This window comes from Cyclopterus lumpus, chromosome 17, assembly GCF_009769545.1.
Source record: "Cyclopterus lumpus isolate fCycLum1 chromosome 17, fCycLum1.pri, whole genome shotgun sequence".
Taxonomy (NCBI): domain Eukaryota; kingdom Metazoa; phylum Chordata; class Actinopteri; order Perciformes; family Cyclopteridae; genus Cyclopterus; species Cyclopterus lumpus.
Genome location: NC_046982.1, coordinates 37,720 through 58,715, shown reverse-complemented (window position 1 = coordinate 58,715; position 20,996 = coordinate 37,720). Strand labels below are relative to the sequence as shown.

Below are 20,996 nucleotides of genomic sequence, written 5' to 3'. Positions count from 1 at the left end.
TAGAGGGAAGGTGGTGATCATTTGGGAGAGCGCACCTGCAGAGTAAAAAAGAGAAAGAAAGGAAGTAAGACAGAGAGAGGGGGGAGAGATAGCAGCAGAGCAAAGTGGAGAGAGAGAGATAGAGAGAGAGGAGGAGCGACAGAATAAAGAGAAACACAGAGAAGCAGAGAGCTCCACACACATCAGTCAGTAGCTGTGAGAAGACAAGAGAGAGAGAGAGGGGACATAAAGGGATAAGAAGACGCAGCAAGAACACAATCCAAAGAACAGAAAAAGACAGAAAGAAGAAAGCGAAAGGCCGAGGGAGTCGTTGCTCAGTTGGGAACCCGTCCAGCAGACTTTAGTTTGTGTCCAAGTGAACGGACCAAACCAGTGTGACTGGGCAGAAGGGAGGAAGGACTGGTTTCTGAGCAGACTGCCCAGCACCATGGCTGACGGCGTGAATGAGGAGTCGGATTATAACCCAGGGAAAGATGAGCTGGGCTGGGGCTACGAGGAAGGTAGGCCGTTGCTGGTTTTCATCAGCATGTGGAGGGATGCTGGGAAATATGGGGTGTTGTAAAAAACAGTTCATGGTCCAGATGGGCTTGAAAGGGGTCTGAAACAATGACTTGGATTATGAGGGTAGTCAGCCTGTTCATTCTATTTGTTTTGCTCCCCTAGCTTACAGGTAACTCTAATGCATGTATCTTTTTACTCATGAAAGCTGTTAAATAGGCTGTGAGGGTGTTTTTCTGCTGTACAATATTTACATAAAAGAAACATCATTAGTTTGTTTGGACATTATTTATAAGCAATACTCCCCATGACTCATAAGCTTATCTTTGTGCTTAAAATTGGTGGGTCTCCCATTTAACTAACTGTCGGGTCAGTCGGTACAAGATCAGAGTGAAATGAGACAGGTTGTCCAGTTGTGGTAAGTCCAATTCAACTTTTGCACAAAGAGAAAGGTAATCTGGTTTCCAAGATGTTCTTTGACATTAAGTACATTAAGAACATGTAAAAAATCAAAGTGATGAGTTTATTAAAATTGTATTGGTTCCCTTTGTCTTCTTTCTACTGCTGCGTTTACTGAGCATCGAGGGATGCACTGTGGTATTGAACTACGAAATTCTCACTGTGAGTATACTGAGTGATATGCGACGCTTTGTAGGCATGAGATAGACACTTATGTATGGCTCGCAAATATCACATCCGTGTCCTGTGGAAACATCTTGTCCTAAAAGTAATCTAAATCATAGCTAGAGGGAAAAGTAATGGGATGTTCCATTGACAGAGATATTATTTTTCAAGTTTTAAATGAATTTGAATTGGTTTCTCCTTACATTGTGCAGAGAGCTATACTGTACAGGGAGATTAAAGGACTTCTGCAGGACACTTGTGATTACAAGGTTGTCATTAGAATGTTAACTGACTTAAGCTTACAAAGAATGAGTTGGCTTTGAACATAAAAGCACATGATGACAGAATATGACGAATAATTTAAGATTTTTCAAAAAGACCTTACGGACTATTAATGGAAATAAATTTGGAACACACTTTAAGTAACCTGTGGCATTGTTAGGTGATGGTAAAAACGCCACACAATGATAGGATATGAGATATCATATGAGATAATGATATCAGTGAGAGGACACAGCTCCACCAAGTCTGGAAAATCCGTGAAACCTCCAGCTAAGCTGACCTCTGACCTTGTTTCAGCACCTGGTGAATTTGTGATAATGGAATATATAATTAGAATTGACCCGTGCCGGACAATTGCTGACATCGTTATGTAAAATCTTTTAAAATATACTGCTAACCAATAGACAAACGAACATGACAAAGGTAACTCAGTCAACTGTGTTGGTTGGATGTGGCCACGGAGCACGAGTCATTGTTATCCAAAGTTATCTTAGGACAATTTTCCTGAATCCGTCTGAGATTTAACTGGTTTAAAAACCCATTTTACTCATTGCATTGGTACCAATTCAAAAACTAAATTTTCATTTATTTTTAAGATGCATGGATGACGAATGAAATGAAATATCTGCAACTGCAACTCTAAGCTGCTTCCCATGTTTACAGTTCATTGTTTTGGTTCTCTGGACCAACCAACAAAGCCAGTACTAACACAAGCTAACTGCAAACTACCATTCCACTGGAAATCTCAGCACGGCAGAGAAGTACATTAATTTCAGTATTTTGCATATTGAACATTATGCAACCCTGTCTCCTACAAAATGACTGTATGTTGCCACACAACAGAGCAAAAAAAGGTTACTTGACTATCTTTCAACAACAAAAGTACTAGGTTTGGTTTAGTAAAAGATCATGGTTTGGCTTTAAATAAGTATGTTTGTTATGTTATTTAAGTTCTGTACATAAGTTAAATAAGTGAATGTGTATTTTCACATTGGTGATGAATAGTGGTCTCCTGGTGAATCTTCCTCCCTATGCAGACTTTCACAGACTATGATAAGAAGCATTTCTTACATTAGACAAAAATACCCATATCTCAAGAAAAAATTGACAATGTAGTTTTGATCGTATGGAAATGTCATCTTTAGAAGACGAGGCTAACGTATTGTGGTCATAAGATAAAGGTCAAAATCTCCACACAGTTGATTTGTTTGACAATTACAGGTCCGTCGTCCTTTGCTGGTTGGTTTGTCTTGCAGCCATCTCAGGGTTGCCAGGAGCCAAACAAAAGATATTCACCACGTGCCAATAAGGTTATCTGGGATTTTGACAATCATGTGCTAATAAGAATGAAAAAAAGGTCTAGAAAACCTGAGATCCAATGAGGTTTTGTCAGCACTCCTAAGGCAAGGACTCATAGATGCACGAATACATGAAGAGCTAAATGCTACGGAACAGGTAGTCAGAAGCATTATGGTTTAGCAATGTGATCTGGCGCCATCCCAAACTAACTAATTTCTATAGCCTGACACGCACGCAAGCACGCACGCACGCAGGCACGCACGCACGCACGCACGCACGCACGCACGCACGCACGCACGCACACACACACACACACACACACACACACACACACACACACACACACAGTCTTTTTTGTGTACTGTAGCTGGAGTGAACCCCTCACTGCTTTTAGTAAATGGTTGTCATGGCTTTAGTTGCTGAGGAGAGAGGGAATGTTGCGGGTCTGTCTGAGTAGTCTGTCTGTCTGCAGGGTTTGTCTCTGCTGCAGTTGCAATCGAGAGGCCTACTATGAGGAGTTGAGTATGTTTTGGGGTTTACTGGTGTCCTGGGCTTTCTTGAACGCAATACTCGCCGCCAAAAGGGTACGTTCCTCCTTTTAAAGAAACATTCCACACACCTAACAATGTTCTCATTGTGCCAATAGGGTGATTGTGGTCAGCAAAAAGCTGAAGGAAACCTGGCCCGCTGTGTATCTTAGGTGTCACTTAGTACTTTCTCTACTCTGCTGTGCTTCTCCACTCTGCCAGCGCAGAATTATAACCAAAGACGATTTTCACCCATTATTAAAAAAGACATTGCAATATCTCCATCTCTCATACAGATTTACGTGCAACTAACTGTCCCAGTTAGACATGCTGACCCGCTTTCTGCAACCACAACTTGCTTACATTTGTTTATTTTAAACTCTTCCCTACCTTGTTTCTTCATCTGTTTCTCCCCCCTGCTCACAGCGTTCAGGAAATACAGTTTCCTCAAAGTCCACTGAACTTTCTCCAGAGCTTTCAATCACATCCATTCATGACATCTATTGCTTCTGTCCATCCGGGGAGAGGGATCCTCCTCTGTTGCTCTCCTGAAGGTTTCTTCACTTTTTTCCCTGTCAAAGGTTATTTTTGGGGAGTTTTTCCTGATCCGATGTGAGGTCAAAGGTCAGGGATGTCGTATGTGTACAGATTGTAAAGCCCTCTGAGGATCATTTGTAATTTGTGATATTGGGCTATACAAAATAAACTGAAATTAATTGAATTGAATTGAATGATGTCAATGGTGTCAAATTTCAAGAAGGAACCGCTTTCACCTTTACTTGCCAGGAAATTTAAATGCACAACAATAATTCAACTCTGTCGTTGTCAAGTATTGCCTCATATATTGCGTTTAATGAATTCCTCATCCAGGTCATGGAACAGCACAGACAATGATGTACTTTTAAAGAGTAAATAGAGGAGGGTTAACACTTGACCAACTTTCCTGTTTTAACAATATCAACACATTAATGTGTGTCTAATCTGTGTGTTTAACGCAGCTGTATGGCTCTGTGATGTTTAGACTAGCGTTAAGCAAATAGTTGTAGCCACCAAACGTTGTGTATCGCATTTCAGTAGCCTAGAGAAAATAGTCCCCGTGTGCTATGCAACAGCCAAACACCATTGGGAACATCACGTTTGTCAGCCTAGCTAACGTTAGATCTCGCACCATCTCATTCATTCACATTGCTCATTTTATAAAAGTTGCCATTAAAATAACAAAAATGACCAATATAATACAATAATATTTAATTTAAACATTAACGTTTGTTCATGTTGATTTGGATATCTCCATTACTTGTGCATCTGTGGAAAACGTTTCTCATGTCCCCTTCGTCTCTGATGATATCGCTTCCAACCACTCTTGCTCTCTTTGCCGGTGGCTCGGTGGTGATGTGCCTTCTCCAGAAGGATATTATTATTATTATTATTAATAATATCACTCCAACGCTGTCTTTCATTTAGATTTGGTGCCAGTAGCTATGAAGCAACATTTTGTGGTAAGCTTAGGATTTGTACAGTCGTACAGACTCGGAGGACACTCAGGTTCCTTATACGTAATGAGACAGAGACATGGTGCAAGTACAATGAACAATCTTTATTATCACAATGGTCAATAATATTAAATACACTTTACTAATAAAAGAGCCGTTAATAAAAAGGAGTGTAGGGCGGGGACTGACCAGTGGCGAGCGAGGTGGACCGGCGCAGGTGAGGGTCCCAAAAAGAAAAGAAAGCGATCACATGACTCCTGTACTAGCTGCTCTGCTCTTGCTCCCTGTAAAATCAAGAATCACAATTCTTCTCCTCACCTCCAAAGCCTTGATTGGTGATGCACCATCATATCTTAAGGAGCTTGTAGTACCATATTGCCCCACTAGAGAGCTGCTCACTAAATGTGGGGCTACTTGTGGTTCCTAGAGTCCTTAAAAGTAGGATGGGAGCCAGAGCCTTCAGTTATCAAGCTCCTCTTTTATGGAACCAGCTTGCACTTTCAGTCCTGGAGGCAGACACAGTCACCTCATTCAAGAATAGACTTAAGACTTTCCTGTTTAATAGTGCTTATAGTTAGGGCTGAATCAGGTTTGCCCTGGTCCAGCCCCTTGATATGCTGCTATAGGCTTATAGGCTGCTGGGGGATGTTTTAGGATACACTGAGCACCTATCTCCTCTTCTCTCTCTCCTTATGGATGAATTTACACACCTTATTAACCGATGTGAGGTCAAAGGTCAGGGATGTCGTATGTGTACAGATTGTAAAGCCCTCTGAGGCAAATTTGTAATTTGTGATATTGGGCTATACAAAATAAACTGAATTGAATTGAAAGCACTCCGATCACACGTGTACACTCACAACACAAAACACAGCCACACGTGAGGGTCCGAACCAGGGGTAACCTAAAACACACCACACGAAGGGAGAACCCAACACCCGGAGGCACCACTCCCACCACCTTGGTCTAGCCGCACCTACAAATACACAAGAAACACAATTAACCCAGGCTCTGATTTTCCAAACAAAAGGAAAAGCAAACAAAAGGCAAAATAAGAAAAAAAAGACAACGGAGAAACTGGGTAACCTAATATAAAACACACAGTAAAAGGGCTTGAGCTAAAAGAGGTAGTTCCGTAAACACCACGGCGTAGGCAAAACAGCAGCGTATAAAATCAGGAGTTACTCTGAACTCACCAACACCGATCTACAGGTGAATCTCCTGTGCAGGAGGAGGGGGGCCCAAGAGTGTCTGTGATTATGGCGGAAGTCCAGCCGACCGGAACACGCGCTTGACGTCAGGGAGGGAACCAAGGGAATCCCCGTCCCGTTTATAGGATGCCTGCCCACAGTGTTTGGCTTATAAGAAAAAGGGTGTGCCGAAGCTCAGCGAATAAAGCTCCCTTCTGCTACAATTTCATAGGTCTCAATGTCTTTCTTATCTATGGTGGCATGACGTCCACCTGAAGTTCCTCTTCGGCTAACCACTCGTCAAAATATCAAAGTTCACTTGAAACATGTTTGGTAACTGTCAAGCTTAAAATGAAACTAACGGCTGCGCAAAATCGACCTGTTATTTTGAGTTTTACTGATATGGAACGCTCAGATGTAAACAGGCGTACAGGACTTCATGGCTCAATAAAGTACACCCAGTGACTCACTCTTAACCAATCAGAATGCTTGATTTCATCTACCCGTATTATAACGAGCGCTAAACCCTTGTTAAGCTAGCAACAACTGGGCTTTGTGACAACGCACAGCTTTCCGTATGTACTGAGGTCAGGAGCTTGTGATACTTTCGTGACCCAAGTGACTGTTGTTGTTGGAACCTGACAAGCGCTAACATGATACAACATAATTGAGTAGCTTGTTGGTTAGTTAGTTAGCTTTCATTAGAACATGCTCTTATTCAAGTTTTTCTGGTGAGCTACAAGCTTAAAACACAACAAACTCACAGAGCGATTTCTCTGTTAAACACAAAGAAACTAAATAGCTTTTGGCTTTTTTTTGGCTCTAGGTACATCTTTTGCCACAACTAATTTTAGTCTATCTACAAAGAACTTTAATAATATGCTTAGAAGAATAAACTAACCAACAGTATACAATTTGACCTTATCTATTGTCAAAAAACTGATCAGCGGCTGTTTTGATAACTGATTCATTGTTTGTGTCATTGTTCATGTAATAATGCTAATTACCATGTGTTCTGCTTCTCACATGTGACAATTTGGGGCTTTACCTCAGCTTATATTAAGAAAGGTTTTGAAGTTTGAACTGTTGCATAAGCAAGACATATGAGGGTTTACTTTAAGCTTTGGGTAATTATGATTGTATTTTTTATATTAATCCTGTTTTACAAACCAATCGAGTAAGAAAATATCAGCAGATTAATCGATAACTAGAAAGATGCACTCAGTAGAGTGCAGATCTCTGCCAGCAATGAACACTGCTGTAATGTGTGACTGAATGAATACAATCCACAATTTGGTAACCTCCCGTCTAAACATAATGGGCTGCAAGGCAATATAAAACATACTTCATTAAAACTCAAAAACAGTGAGTGAGGAGTCAACAGGCAGTCAATTGCAATATAAAAACAGTTTTCAGAAAGTGTGAGCGGTCCTTGAGCATGTAGCCATAACCGGCCACCCAAAATATTGTGCAGTTTGCTGCAGCAGAATGCAACATCAGCTGTAGACGGACACAAAGGTGCACACTCACTCTGGGACACACGCAATCACGTGAGCAATCACGTGAGCAATCACGTGATAAATTACATCCCGAAATGAGTTAAATATTTGTTTCACTTCAATCAACTACAAAAGTAAAATGCTACTTTAACATGAGAGTAATAATTTCATGATATACATCCATTATAATATAATATAGAGATGTATATAGATGGATTCAGTATACCGGTACATTCACAGGTGGAATTGCTCTGCATTGAGGACATTTACTTTCGATACGGCGACCTCAATAGACAGGGCACATGTAATGTGTTTGTGCGTGTGCCTGTTTTCACTCTTAGGTGTAGAATGGGGACTCCACTTCCCATCAGCCAACGGCGAGTACCAGTCTCCCATTAACTTGAACTCCAGGGAGGCTCAGTATGACCCGTCCCTCCTGGATGTGGGCTTATCACCAAACTACGTGGTGTGTCGAGACTGTGAGGTCATCAATGATGGACACACCGCACGCATCATTCTCAAGTCCAAGTCAGGTAACTCCCAGGAGACTACTCTGATGAGAAAGCAGGCCGGATGCTTAGTCATTGTAGGTTGATGGTTGGTGACACTTTCATGCATTTTTATATAGTGCGTGGAAACAAGAATAGATTTAGTCAATTGTAAATAACCGTCTTCCTCACTTTTAATTTTAAGCTTGCTGCTACCTGATTTGTACATCCAACTTCTGATCGCTTTGATTTGTCTTCCACTTCCTGTGTGTTCTTGCCCACAATGCCCTGGTCTTCCTGTGCTGTTGTCAGTGGTTACTGGCGGTCCGTTGCCTAGTGATCATGAGTATGAGCTTCATGAGGTTCGTTTCCACTGGGGCAAGGAGAACCAGAGAGGATCAGAGCACACTGTCAACTTCAAGGCCTTCCCTATGGAGGTAGGGCAAAGATACACACACACACACACACACACACACACACATGCGCGTACACACACACACACACACACACTTAACTAGGGTGGGCCGTTGCACTTTCAAAGGAGACCAACAGCCTCGAAGAGACTACAGAAATACAGTGTTCACATGTTTAGCCTCGTGGCATTGACATTTGTCCTTCAGATAACATCGTAGCTTGTCGAGTCCTTGAACACAGAACTTGTTTAATCTTCTCTCACAATTAACACTTTAGACATCGGAAGGCTGAAAGATACTACTGTTTCTCACAGGCTGAAATCAATGTCTTCATATGAGTCTGTGGAACCTTTAGATCTATATGTCTGTAAACTTTACTCTTATAGCTTCGAAGAAAAGCTCAAATAAATTAGGTACTATTAGGTTATGTTAAAATAGAGATTTTTAGAACACAAAATATGCTATGCAAAGCCGGCTGTCCTTAAATACACTGTTCAAAATGTAAGGGAAAAACACTTACTGAAACACCTCTGAAGTTCACAAAAACGTGGTGGTTTACGTAACTTTGTCTTGAGGAACCACAGTTCTGTGCAACGTATAGCCAGACGCAGTCTGAGAGCACAGGATTCAGAATACCAAACCTGGCGACGACACACTGAGGACAAGATTCCAGGAAGTCGCTGCCCCTGTTTGCTGTAGGTGTGTTGTCTTATTTTTTTAAGAAAGATATTCAAGCTATTTCTCCCTGTTCTTATAGCAGAAACATGAGAACGGTATCGATATTCTCATCTAACTCTTTCTCAGAGGAAAGGTAAACCAAGTGTATTTCCCAAAATGTTGAACCAAGTCAAATTTCTTTAACTTAGCTGCATTCTGTCAGACGCAATATCCTGGCACAATCCTCTGCCATTTAGTTAGAAATTTAAGGTCCAAAGTAAAACTGCGTAAATGCCAAAAGTGCGACACCAGCTCACTCAGTTTGATTATACCTGATGCATCTGTTCATTACTTCAGTCATGGGGTCAGCTTAATATATCAGCCATACAGTTCTTACCCCTAGAGCGAGACTATGTAACCTTTCAGAGAATAATCAACACAATCTGAGAAAGATAAATACCCTTGCTCAATTCAATAAACCTAAAATAAATTATATAACTGAGTCAGTTTGCTGATTTAGTGACTCTTCTCTGCGTTATTCTGAGTTATTGTTGCACTGCATATTAGCATGTCAGAAATTAACATGTATATGTACGCAGTGGTGTACTGGCCATCTGGCATACTGGGGCCATAAAAAACCTATACCGTTTTCACCAGCTGTCCGGCCCTCTCTGGGTGCCATTCGTGCACGTGAGAGCGTGATGAATGCCAGTTCCGGGACCGGGCTCACTGGCCAACCACAACCAAGTTAGTTGAACTTGTGCCTAAGTCGTAGCCTACTTTGTCACTACTGTCGCGGCTGTAAAAAGGTAGATATATTGTTCTGAGCGTCACAACCGCCACAAATTAGTCAGTCTGATCCCATCCATCCATCCATTATCACCCGCTTATCCGGGGTCGGGTCGCGGTGGCAGCAGGTTCAGCAGGCTGACCCAGGCCTCCCTCTCACCCGCAACACTTTCCAGCTCATTCTGGGGGATCCCGAGGCGTTCCAAGGCCAGCCGGGAGATATAATCCCTCCAGCGTGTCCTCTGTCTTCCCCGGGGCCTCCTACCAGTTGGACGTGCCCGGAAAACCTCTAATGGGAGGCGTCCAGGAGGCATCCTGACTAGATGCCCGAACCACCTCAGCTGACTCCTTTTGACATGAAGGAGCAGCGACTCGACTCCAAGCTCCCCCCTGATGTCCGAGTTCCTTACCCTATCTCTAAGGCTGAGCCTGGCCACCCTACGGAGGAAGCTCATTTCGGTCACTTGTATCCGAGATCTCGTTCTTTCGGTCACGACCCAGAGTTCGTGACCAAAAGAACGCTCCACCTTACCCTCACTCGTGAACAAGACCCCGAGATACTTGAACTCCTTTGCTTGGGGTAGGCAGTTTGCCCCCACCTGGAGGGAGCAATCCGCCGGTTTCCGGCAGAGCATCATGGCCTCAGATTTGGAGGTGCTAACTCTCATCCCTGCCGCTTCGCACTCGGCTGCAAAACGCCCCAGTGAATGCTGGAGGTCACGGTCCGAGGAGGCAAACAGGACCACATCATCCGCAAACAGCAGAGAGGCGATCTCAGTCAGTCTGATAACATTTGGAAATTGTGGAAGAGCTACACAATGTAAATAATTTATCCCCATATCTAACCAATCCTCAGATATAGAGGTGGCAGACCATAAAACAGTCACGTGACTCAAATTTGTAAAAGGCTATTTGTGGCAGTTTTGGAATGATGGCAATGACAAACAATATAGTTTGTCATTTAGGTTGGAGTACTGTTTAAGACATGGAGATTAAAGTATAAGTTTGGCAATACTTCAACAAAACATGTATCCATCCTCTTAACAAGTACAGTCAAAACACATCAATGTTTTGATATGGTTGAATGGTGACACTAGTTTGCCTTGACTCAATCCCAACTTCTGCTGGCCCAAAGACTCACGAGAGCACCAACGAATTATTAATTTGCAGTTGAAAATAGTCCCAAACAAATGCACTATTTCCTCCTGTATGAGTTACCTTTCATAAAAACTATAGTATCCAACTGTTTCAGAAAATTATTATTATTTTTTGTCTTTGTATGGGTCTTTAGTCTTCTTTAAGCCAATACAAATTTCAACAATATTTCAATCACTATATTTTAACTACATATAGATCTGTGATCTGGTCTGATAATGTGTTTCATGCTAGAAGTTTTGCAATTGTGTCTCAACGTTTACATTAACTTGACATCATATAGAAAGCCCTCATTCACCCCCAGCTGATGGTCTCTCTCTCACTTACCACTGTTCCATACACCTGTTCATAACAATGGCCTCTCAAACACACGTTGTGTTCTGTTCACTCTGTGCCCGTCTTTAGCTCCATCTGATTCACTGGAACAGCACTCTGTTCAACACTTTGGAGGACGCTCTTGGGAAGAAGAATGGAGTCCTCATCATAGCTCTTTTCGTGCAGGTAAAACATCCACATCAAGAACCAGTGGGCTGGAATAGAGGCCAGGTTGGTTTTAACAGAGTTCAACACTGCCAATTTAACAGAGATCAAAATTCACATTTGATGAAATAAACACATGCAACCTAGATGGGCATGTTAGGTCCAACATTTCTTTTCCTCTAAAAATATGTATTATACCAAGATATAGGTAACAGTTTCCAATACACAATACATGTATGGAATGACGTAGCGTACACCTGTCTTAACATATAAAAAGTAATATTGTTTCAATATAGATTTGTGTGAGAATGTATTGTGTGTGTTAGCATCCCAGAACCACTCCCCTCAATAGCAAGCTATTCACTTCTTTCTATTGTATGTATAACATCACAAGCTACAGCATGCTGGGTTACATCAACCTGCTGACGACTGCTCCACCCACTAATCAACAAACTTAAGCTACTCCACCTTAAGCAACAACGCACACATTCCTGTCTACCATCAGCTAACAACGTGCTAGCAGAACCAGCTCAGGACAGTTAAGCTAACTAGCATGCTGCCCGAGCCAACAAATAAAGCTACCTCACCTTAGCAACTAACAAAGCACACTAGGTACCAACAGCTAACAACATGTTAAGCTGACTAGCATGCTGCTGTCACTTACTTTTTGGAATTTAATTGTCATTGGTATTATTGGAGTTTGTGTAATTTGTATTGAAGTAATATTAGGATATGCATTTATTGGGTCCTATGATTTTCCACTGTCATTTTGATACCAGGTCAGACAAATGCATGAAACACTTTAATTGTAGGCTACTTAATATCATCCTTACTCATGCTTATCGACCACATCATTCAGTTTGACAGGTAAAAAAGTGTAGTGTCAAAATAACCAAGTTTCAAAAAAGAAGAGAGTTGGGATTAGATATTTACTTGCTGGACCCTCGCAAAGCATAATATAAATTTCACTAGTTTATCACAGAATACATTGGAGACTAACTGATAAAATGGGGGCAACACATTTGAAGATACAACTAACTGTAGCTAAAGCAGTTCAATACAACAGGCCAGCGCTGAATCATCATTATTATTTCAATATGAATATTCCTACCTCATTTTTATCAAGGAGGGTAGAATAAATGTAAATACAACTGCTGAGTGGAATATTATTGAGTAGAGCCACCCATCTTTATAAAAATATTTCAAACTTTTTGAGCTTAAACCATCCTGTGTAATAATATAAGTAGGCTTATGGCACAAGTTGGAAAACAATGTCAGCAATATTCCTATAGGACTTCCCTGTTGAAATTATCCTTAGTTTCTCTGCTAGGAGAAACTCCTTTAAACAATGTGGGAACTTTTACTCCATCAAACCTCAGTTGGAGAGGGAGCTGAGTCACACCAGCCCGGTGACAAGACACCATCCAGAGGTCTCCTTCTGGTTTCACCCCAGATGGCACTGACCTCCTGAGGCCACAGTCAACCGCATACCTCCTGTTTTTGACAGCTCCTTTAGTTTCTACTTCCTCTTTATTTCCCGTACGGATATGGCAGATACAAACTAAAATCTTCTTAAAACCCCCTGAAACCCGTAATACATTGTGTTTTTATCAGATCGGTAAGGAGCATCTTGGTCTGAAGGCCATCACTGAAGTTCTACAGGACCTGCAGTACGAGGTAAGATTCAATCTGATAACACAGATTAGAGGGCAGTTTATTACATCCGATTAATAACCCCACTGTTAAATGGGTGATTCAGTAACACACTCATTTCTGTTGTGTTGCTGTTCCATCTTCAGGGAAAGAGCAAGATAATCCCTTGCTTCAACCCCAACACTCTGTTACCTGGTGAGCAGAAAAGTATTTTTGATTTCAAACGCATGATGAACATGAAATATGAAATATAAACACAATTTTAGTTTATACCACTCTAGTTGACTCAAACTGGCAGCCTGCAGGGTCTCAAATTATCCTCTCATCATTCATTCTTAATGGCAGTTTTTACAATGTTGTTGTGAAACCACTGTTGCACTGCTCCGTGTCCCAGAACAAAGTGTAACCCAGAGAGAGGCAGGGCACTCGTCCTAATCAAGTAACGGCCATCATGTTTTAAACGGTTATTACTTTAAAATGATGAACGGTATATTAATATTTAAGCATGGACTTGTTGACTTGTTATTCCCACCCTTGGAAGAGACAACAATGCGAGAACCCTCCTGCAAATATTGCATTTGCCAGTTTTTTGGCAGTGGTTTGGCTGAGTGTGTGTCCACAGTTTGAAACGTCACCCAATCCTGTTCACATTGTGTCGCTGAGTCAGCACCTGCTTGTACATGTCATCCAAGAGAGACTGTATCTCCAAAAGTATTAACCGTGGAGCTTGAAGGTGCTAAATGTGAAATTCAACTCTTTGCAATGTATGAAGGAGTTATGACGTCCTGAGTAGAGAATGAAGTCACTCTCCCTTAGTCATAAATATCCTCAGAATTTCTAATGTAGCACCTTTAATGAATCCAGGTATTTTATCACCTCGGAACCGTATTTAAACCTAAACCGGCTCAGGGAGTCCGTCCCCAGTCAGAGACACGCACAACATTTCGAGGGGCGGTGGCTATTTTCAGGAAAAGCATAATATAACAAAATGAGGCATTTCTGTACATTGTGCTGAGTGGAGCACCTTCTCTGCCCACCTTTTAATTTCCCATTTTATCAGTGCTAACATGTAAGCTCACCATGTCAGAAAATTGATTGTTTATTATAATGCACAGCTGGAGAAAAAAATATTTATTTGATGCATGCTGTTTAATCTGCCTCCAGACCCGTTACTGAGAGACTACTGGGTGTATGAAGGATCTCTGACCACACCACCGTGTAGTGAAAAGGTGACCTGGATCCTCTACCGCTATCCTCTCACCATCTCACAGTCACAGGTAACACATCAACACCAAACAAAGTCTGCAGAACGTTACAAGACAACCCAACCAAGGTTACAAGTCAAAGTCTGTTTCCGCATGTTGGGGAGTACTACTGTATATATTTTAATAAGTTGTATGTATGAAGTGTGTTTTGGCTCCAGAGGTAAGGCAAGGCAAGTTTATTTATAGAGCACAATTCGTACACAAGGCAATTCAGATTTTAGCATAAAAGTGAAACGCAGCCTCACCGTGTTGAGTCCTGACTCTGGACCAGCAGGAGACCACTCCCTGAGCTTCTCAGAGCCCGAGATGGTTCATATGGCTCTAACATGTCACACATGTACTTTGGTGCTAGACCATGAAGACATTTATAGACAAGCAGAGCTGTTTTAAAGTCTATTCTCTGAGCAACAGGAAGCCAGTGCAAAGACCTGAGCACTGGACTAATATGGTGGTATTTCCTGGTTCTAGTCAGGACTCGAGCAGCAGCGTTCTGGATGTACTGCAGCTGTTTTACAGCTCGTTTAGAGCCCAGTGAGCAGGTCGTTACAGGAGTCTAACCTGCTGGAGACAAACACATGGATTAGTCTCTCCAAGTCTGGTTTAGACACTACTTCTTTGATTTTGGCAATGTTTTTTAGATGGTAAAAAGCTGTTGATGTTATTGATTTAATGTGGCTGTTAAAGTTCATTTCTGAGTCCAATATTACCCCTAGATTTCTAACCTGATTTTTTTAGGTTTTAGAGAGAGAGTCTCAAGGTGACTGATAACACTTTCTCTTTGTTTCTGTGGGCCACATACAATGATTTCAGTTTTGTCTGAGTTTAGCTGGAGAAAATTGTTTTGCATCCACACACTGATCTGTTCGATGCAGTGACAAAGTAAATCTACAGGCCCATATTCACCTGCCGTCAGTGACACGTAGGTGAGTGTCATCTGCATAGTTGTGGTAGGACACGTTATAGCTGCGTATTAGCTGGCTTAATGGCAGCATGTACAGATTGAATAATAGGGGTCCTAGGATTGACCCCTGGGGAACCCCACAGGTCAAAGCCATTTGGTCTGAGACACAGTTACCAATTTCAACAAAATACGTCCAGTCCTCGAGATAGGACTTGAAACAGTTTAGAGCAGTACCAGATTCCCACCCAGTTTTCTAACCTCTGTAATAAGATCCCATGGTCAACTGTGTCAAAGGCAGCGCTCAGGTCCAGCAGAACTAAGACTGAGACTTTGCCTGCGTCTGTGTTCAGGCGGATATCATTTGTCACCTTGATCAGAGCTGTCTCAGTGCTGTGGTGGGGCCTGAAACCTGATTGGAAAGTATCAAAAGCATTGTTAGACAGGATAAGTCAGTAAGCTGTTGGTATACAACCTTCTCTAGGACTTTGCCTAAGAATGGCAGGTTTGATATGGGCCGGTAGTTGTTCAGTACTTTGGTATCAAGACTGCTCTTCTTTAGAAGAGGTTTAATGATAGCTGTTTTTAAGGCCTTTGGAAATGTTCCAGTCTGGAGTGAGATGTTGACTAGGTGAGCGAGTTGTGGTAACAAACTGCTCAGCACAGACTTTAGAAATCTAGTGGGTAACTCATCAAGGCAGCATGTCGATGGACTCAGACTGCAGATGATCTCTTCGACTGTTTTGTCAGTGACAGTGTAACGGTAATGACAGTTGCTTGGGGTGCCAGCTAGGTCGGTGCCTAACCTTCAGGGTTGGACTCATTATTTGTCCTTTAAAGTCAACCGCACACAGGGCTCAAGTATAGAGGATAATAATCACACATATTGATTGAAAGAATATTGAAAGGTTCTCTCACGGCTTTTCCCAGAGTGCCGATCAGTCAGGTGAGTCCAGTCCCGGTACTCCAAATCCATCTTGACCTGCCAGTATCCGGAGTTGAGACCCAGGGTAGTGAAAATCTTGGCTCCACCCAGAGAGTACATGATCTCCTGTATTGTTGGGAGTGGATATGCATCATCCAGGGTTACAGAATTTAATTTCCTAAAGTCCACACAGAATCTAGGATCCACACTTTTTTCTTTGGAATTAGCACAACTGGAGCTGCCCAGGCAGATGATGAAGGTTCAATGACGTCATCTGTCAACATTTGTTCAATGAGTCTCTTCATCACCTGTAGTTTTGTAGGTGATACACGATAGGGTTTTGTCGAATTGGTATATCTCGTGTAACAAAAATCTTGTGTTGAATGAGGTCCTTACGCCCCAACTGCGTGGTGCAGACATCCGCATTTTCTTGAAGTTGTTCCAACAACTGCCTTTTTCCATTAGGGTCGAGGTGAACATCCTGTATTGCTTGCCTGAAGGGCAGTAGAAGAAAGGCTAGCAGGAGCTACGGCAGAAAAAAATGCACAATGTTGGGTAGGCTCTGGTTCATTTAAGTTTTCCATTAGGAAATGGATTTTTTCTCGTTCATTGGTTCTAAACCAATATGCCATATTAGCAATATCCAGTTGCATACCACTCTGAAAAAGGAAATCCAGACCCAGCACACATGGAAATGCCAATGTTTCAGAGGACAGTACAGCAGTTGTTTGCTTCCATGTCTTCCCATGTAGAGTGCACTCCACCTCACTTTGACCTAAGGGTTGTTTTGCTTCTCCATCCGCCAGGTATATGGGACCTTTAGTCCAAGGAATCAAGTGTTGGTTCCATGTGTCCTTAATTGGACGTGAGACAGAGTGGACGTGAGACAGAGTGGACGTGAGTGCAGCTGGCCTGGGGAATTTTCTGTTTTTAAGGAATATATCCCAGCGTGTGTCAGGGTGTTGGCAGTAGGATGTTATGTGCAGCTTGAAACACAGGACCCAAACGCCGTCAACGATGGAAAAGCAACTTTTATTGCTAAACAGGATTCCAAAACAGGATTCCAAAACAGTCTTACACACAAGATCTTCCACGATCTAGACAAGACGAACCGACAAAGGGGAATGACATGAACAGGACTTAAATACAGAGGGCTGGTGCAGGTGATTGGACACAGGAGGAAACAATCAGGAACAGGGCAGACAATCACAGGGACAGGAAGTGAAGAGAAACAGAGGACACGAGAGACAAGGACTTCAAAATAAGACAGGAAACACGAAACAACACTACAGATCCTGACATAGGATGGTTTCCCGGTCTAGAGAAAGGTTGATTTCCTTTTCTTTTCCTCCCATTATCAATGAACGGACATGTAGCAGGGGCATGTGTCCCTTTACAACGCCAGCAAAACAAGCCCGGAGGTTTGGAGAGGGAGGGTGTATCCATCGTAGCTGGGGCTTTTGATAAAATGATCCGGCCGTGTTTGTAGTTTCGACACAGGTGGTCTTTTTTGCTCATACACATGCTTATTATGCCGGTCTTTTTCTAGTTGTTGCCCAAGCCGGACCAACCCATCAACAGTATTCAATCCACTGCTCCGGAGCTGGCTTGTAAGTTTGGGATGGCTATTCTTGAGAATGAGTTTAAGGACTTCCTCCTCTTCGATATCTGACTTCCAACGCATACACAGAGCTCTGTACATGTATGCAAAATCTCTAAAGCTCTCCTCTTCACCCTGTACTCTCGTACGGACTCTCGGCTAACTCATCTTCATAATCCTCAGAGAGAAATGCAGCAATACATTTTGTTTAAAAATGTTCCCAATTTGCAGTCTTCCGACGAACCACATCCCACTAGTCTCGGGCTGTCCCATGTAACACATTCCTGAGAACAACAATGAGTTCCTCATCTGATAGTGGATTAAGAGCAAGGAAATCATGGCATTTTTCCAGATAAAGCGAGGGGTCTGCATTATCGTCACGCTGTCCAAATGTGGGAAATTGAAGGTTAATGGGCGTTTTCGCGATAATCCGTCCTCTGACATCTCCTTGTAGGGCCTCGGTGGCCCTGTCCAAATTAGTCCGTAGTGTGGATAGTAGTTTATGACGCAGCAGATGACCTGATGCTTCATGGGGGTTGACAGGAGAACTGGTAAACGGTGTAGTCTGAGCAGCTGTGTTGACAAGTGAGGCAACATGTAAAGGTAGAGACGGCTGTTTCAGTGACACAACCTCTGTATTCATGGTGTCCAGACTATGCACACGGGTCATTAGTTTGGATTGAATATCATCCACATTCTGTATAACGGGGCCCAGAACAAGATTAAAATCCCTAAGAATTTCAGCTTGTTGGTGTTTCAATTTCCAATTCAACGTGGCTGTGAACTGTGTCCTGAGGTAGTCCAGTTGTTTGGTAAATTCACCCTGCATTTTGAGATGAACTTGTTCAGTTAGTGCGGTTATTGTGTGTGTGTGAGACATTCTTTGACATCTCTCATGTCTTCTATATTATGGTCTTGAGTTTCCCTCAGCTGCTGGTAGCTGGTGTTCACCGTTGTTTCCAGCTTTAACTGAGAGATATGTATTCCTTCCACAGCCTGCCACAGTTCCACTAATGAAGTACCCTCTGTTGCTTTCGTCGCTATTGGCTTCAGTGAAGGGCCCAGTCTATGCCCAGACTCGGATACCCCCTTATCACACATAGCCATATCCAGCAAGAGAGACGTAGGTTGAGCTGTTGCTCCCATTCCAGATGCTTGACCAGATATTTGCTGAGGTTGGAGCGGCAGAGCCAGTGTATTCTGGAGGTCCACCAGAGATCCATCAAAAGCGTCCATTTCATGCGTTATCCTTGATTGTGTTGAGTTGTGTGCAACAAGGCAATTTGGTGTTTAATTATTTCCAAGCGATCCCAGGGTGTTTGCAGGGAAATTGGTTGATGAGCATTGACATATTTGCTTTGTTTGATGTCCTTTAAAATGGTTGTCCCATCTGGGGTGCCACTTTTTATGTAACTGTAATAACAGTTGCTTGGGGTGCCAGCTAGGTCGGTACCTAACAATGTTTCTTCAGGGTTGGAGTCGTTATTTGTCCTTTAAAGTCAACCGCACACAGGGCTCAAGTATAGAGGAGAATAATCACACATATTGAACCCTCCAAGGTACATTTCCCAAAAGCAAAATATTTTTTATACACACAATTCCCCAAAGTCCATTCCAGAATTTCCCTTTTACTCAATCCCAAATCATAGTCTGTCTGATGCAGTTCAGTTCAGTCCAATTCCCAAACGGTGAAACACAATATCCCGAAACCAAAGCAAAAGGTTCTCTCACGGCTTGTCACAGAGTGTCGGTCAGTCAGGTGAGTCCAGTCCCGGTACTCCAGTCCGTGTTTTCTTTAAAGATAACGTCTTTTTCGGCGATGTCCGAATATGCTCCGGATGTCCTGGCAACTCTCGTATCTCCCGGTAGCGCGCACTTTATAATCCTCGAAAACAAGCTGACGGATGTAAAACCTCACTCCAATCGGAAGCGCCGTACACCACTGCTCTTTTTCCCCTTTTTGCGCCACCCCGCATTTCCGCTTTTGTCACCCTTTTCCGAAAGGTGCACAGCGTGGATTGGTTGCCGACGGAGGTGCGTCTGTGACAGGGACGGGTGTGTGTGACGGGGGTGTGTCGGTGAGTTAGCAGGATAGGTTGTGAGGTAGGGATTACAGATCGATACAACAGGTATGAAATGTGTCAGCTCTAGGTGTCTAGCTGGCTGCAGAGTAGATATTTGTGTTGTGGAATTTATGGCATTTTTAATTTCTGTGCCCTGGCCGAGTCTTCTTTTCTCCATGGTGCCTTTTGCCTACTTTTAACCATTCTAACCTTGACAGGAGCAATGGTATCCAAAACATTTAAAACACTTGATGTTCAACAGATCATCAACATTAGAACACAGGGTATTTTCAAACCTAATCATTTCCATAAACTGTGTCCCTGTGCCGTCATTTATGAGTCTTTTTCGAACAACTGCAGACCTAACTGCTGGTTTGGGTGTAACAGACAAGTCAAAGAAAACACAAAAATGGTCAGATAAAGCAACATCAACAACATTCAAATTTGAAATAATAACACCCTTGGTAATGAGCACATCTAGAGTGTTCCCTCTGTTGTGGGTGGGCTCAGACACATGCTGAGTTAGACAAAACATATCAAGGACAGCAGTGAGTTATTTCGCTTGCCTGTCATTGGCTACATCCACATGCACATTCAAGTCCTGTGTAATGACTAAACAGTCAAAATCAGTGCACACAACTGAAAGTAATTCAGTAAAATCATCAATAAAACAATTCTGTGGTGGTTTGTGAATAGTAATATAAAGTATGGAAGATTGTTTTATCTCCATTTTGAATGACACATTCTCAAATGATGAAAAAAAACAAAATGACAATTTGTGGGTGAGTATATTGTCCCTCAATATGGCACAAACCCCCCCACCCCTCTGGTTCTGTCGAGTTTCAGAAACAAAATTGAAGTGAGGTGGACTAGACTCAATCAGGACTGCATTAGCTGTGTTTTTGTCAAGTCATGTCTCAGTTAAAATCATAAAATCAAGATTGTAAAAGGAAATAAAACTATTAATTAAAAAAGATTTGTTACTTCTGACATTGAGTACTGCGTGTTTGAGATTAGCTAAAGTTGAACTGGACGCTGTGTTCTTGCAGGGGATATGAATTAGATTTCTCTGATCAGACAGTCTGACTGTCCCTCTGTTATCTAATCGATGTGGTTGGACAGTAGTCAGAGCTGCCAACTTTTCAAAAAACCTTGGAGTGAGATTTTGTCGGGGGTGACCAACATTTTGCCGCGCACG

At 42.4% G+C, this 20,996-nt stretch overlaps 1 protein-coding gene across 1 annotated transcript in view; it reads left to right on the top strand.

Moving 5' to 3' along the window:
• Positions 1-237: 237 nt before the first annotated feature.
• Positions 238-20,996, top strand: part of ca8 (carbonic anhydrase VIII) — a 36,005-nt gene continuing 15,246 nt past the window's right edge. Inside the window, exons 1-7 of the mRNA XM_034555810.1 lie at positions 238-500; positions 7,754-7,945; positions 8,213-8,337; positions 11,320-11,415; positions 13,009-13,071; positions 13,194-13,242; positions 14,212-14,276. Of these exons, the coding sequence (XP_034411701.1) occupies positions 428-500; positions 7,754-7,945; positions 8,213-8,337; positions 11,320-11,415; positions 13,009-13,071; positions 13,194-13,242; positions 14,212-14,276 (663 nt within the window). The 5' untranslated portion in view covers positions 238-427. The remainder of the gene's footprint in view (positions 501-7,753; positions 7,946-8,212; positions 8,338-11,319; positions 11,416-13,008; positions 13,072-13,193; positions 13,243-14,211; positions 14,277-20,996) is intronic.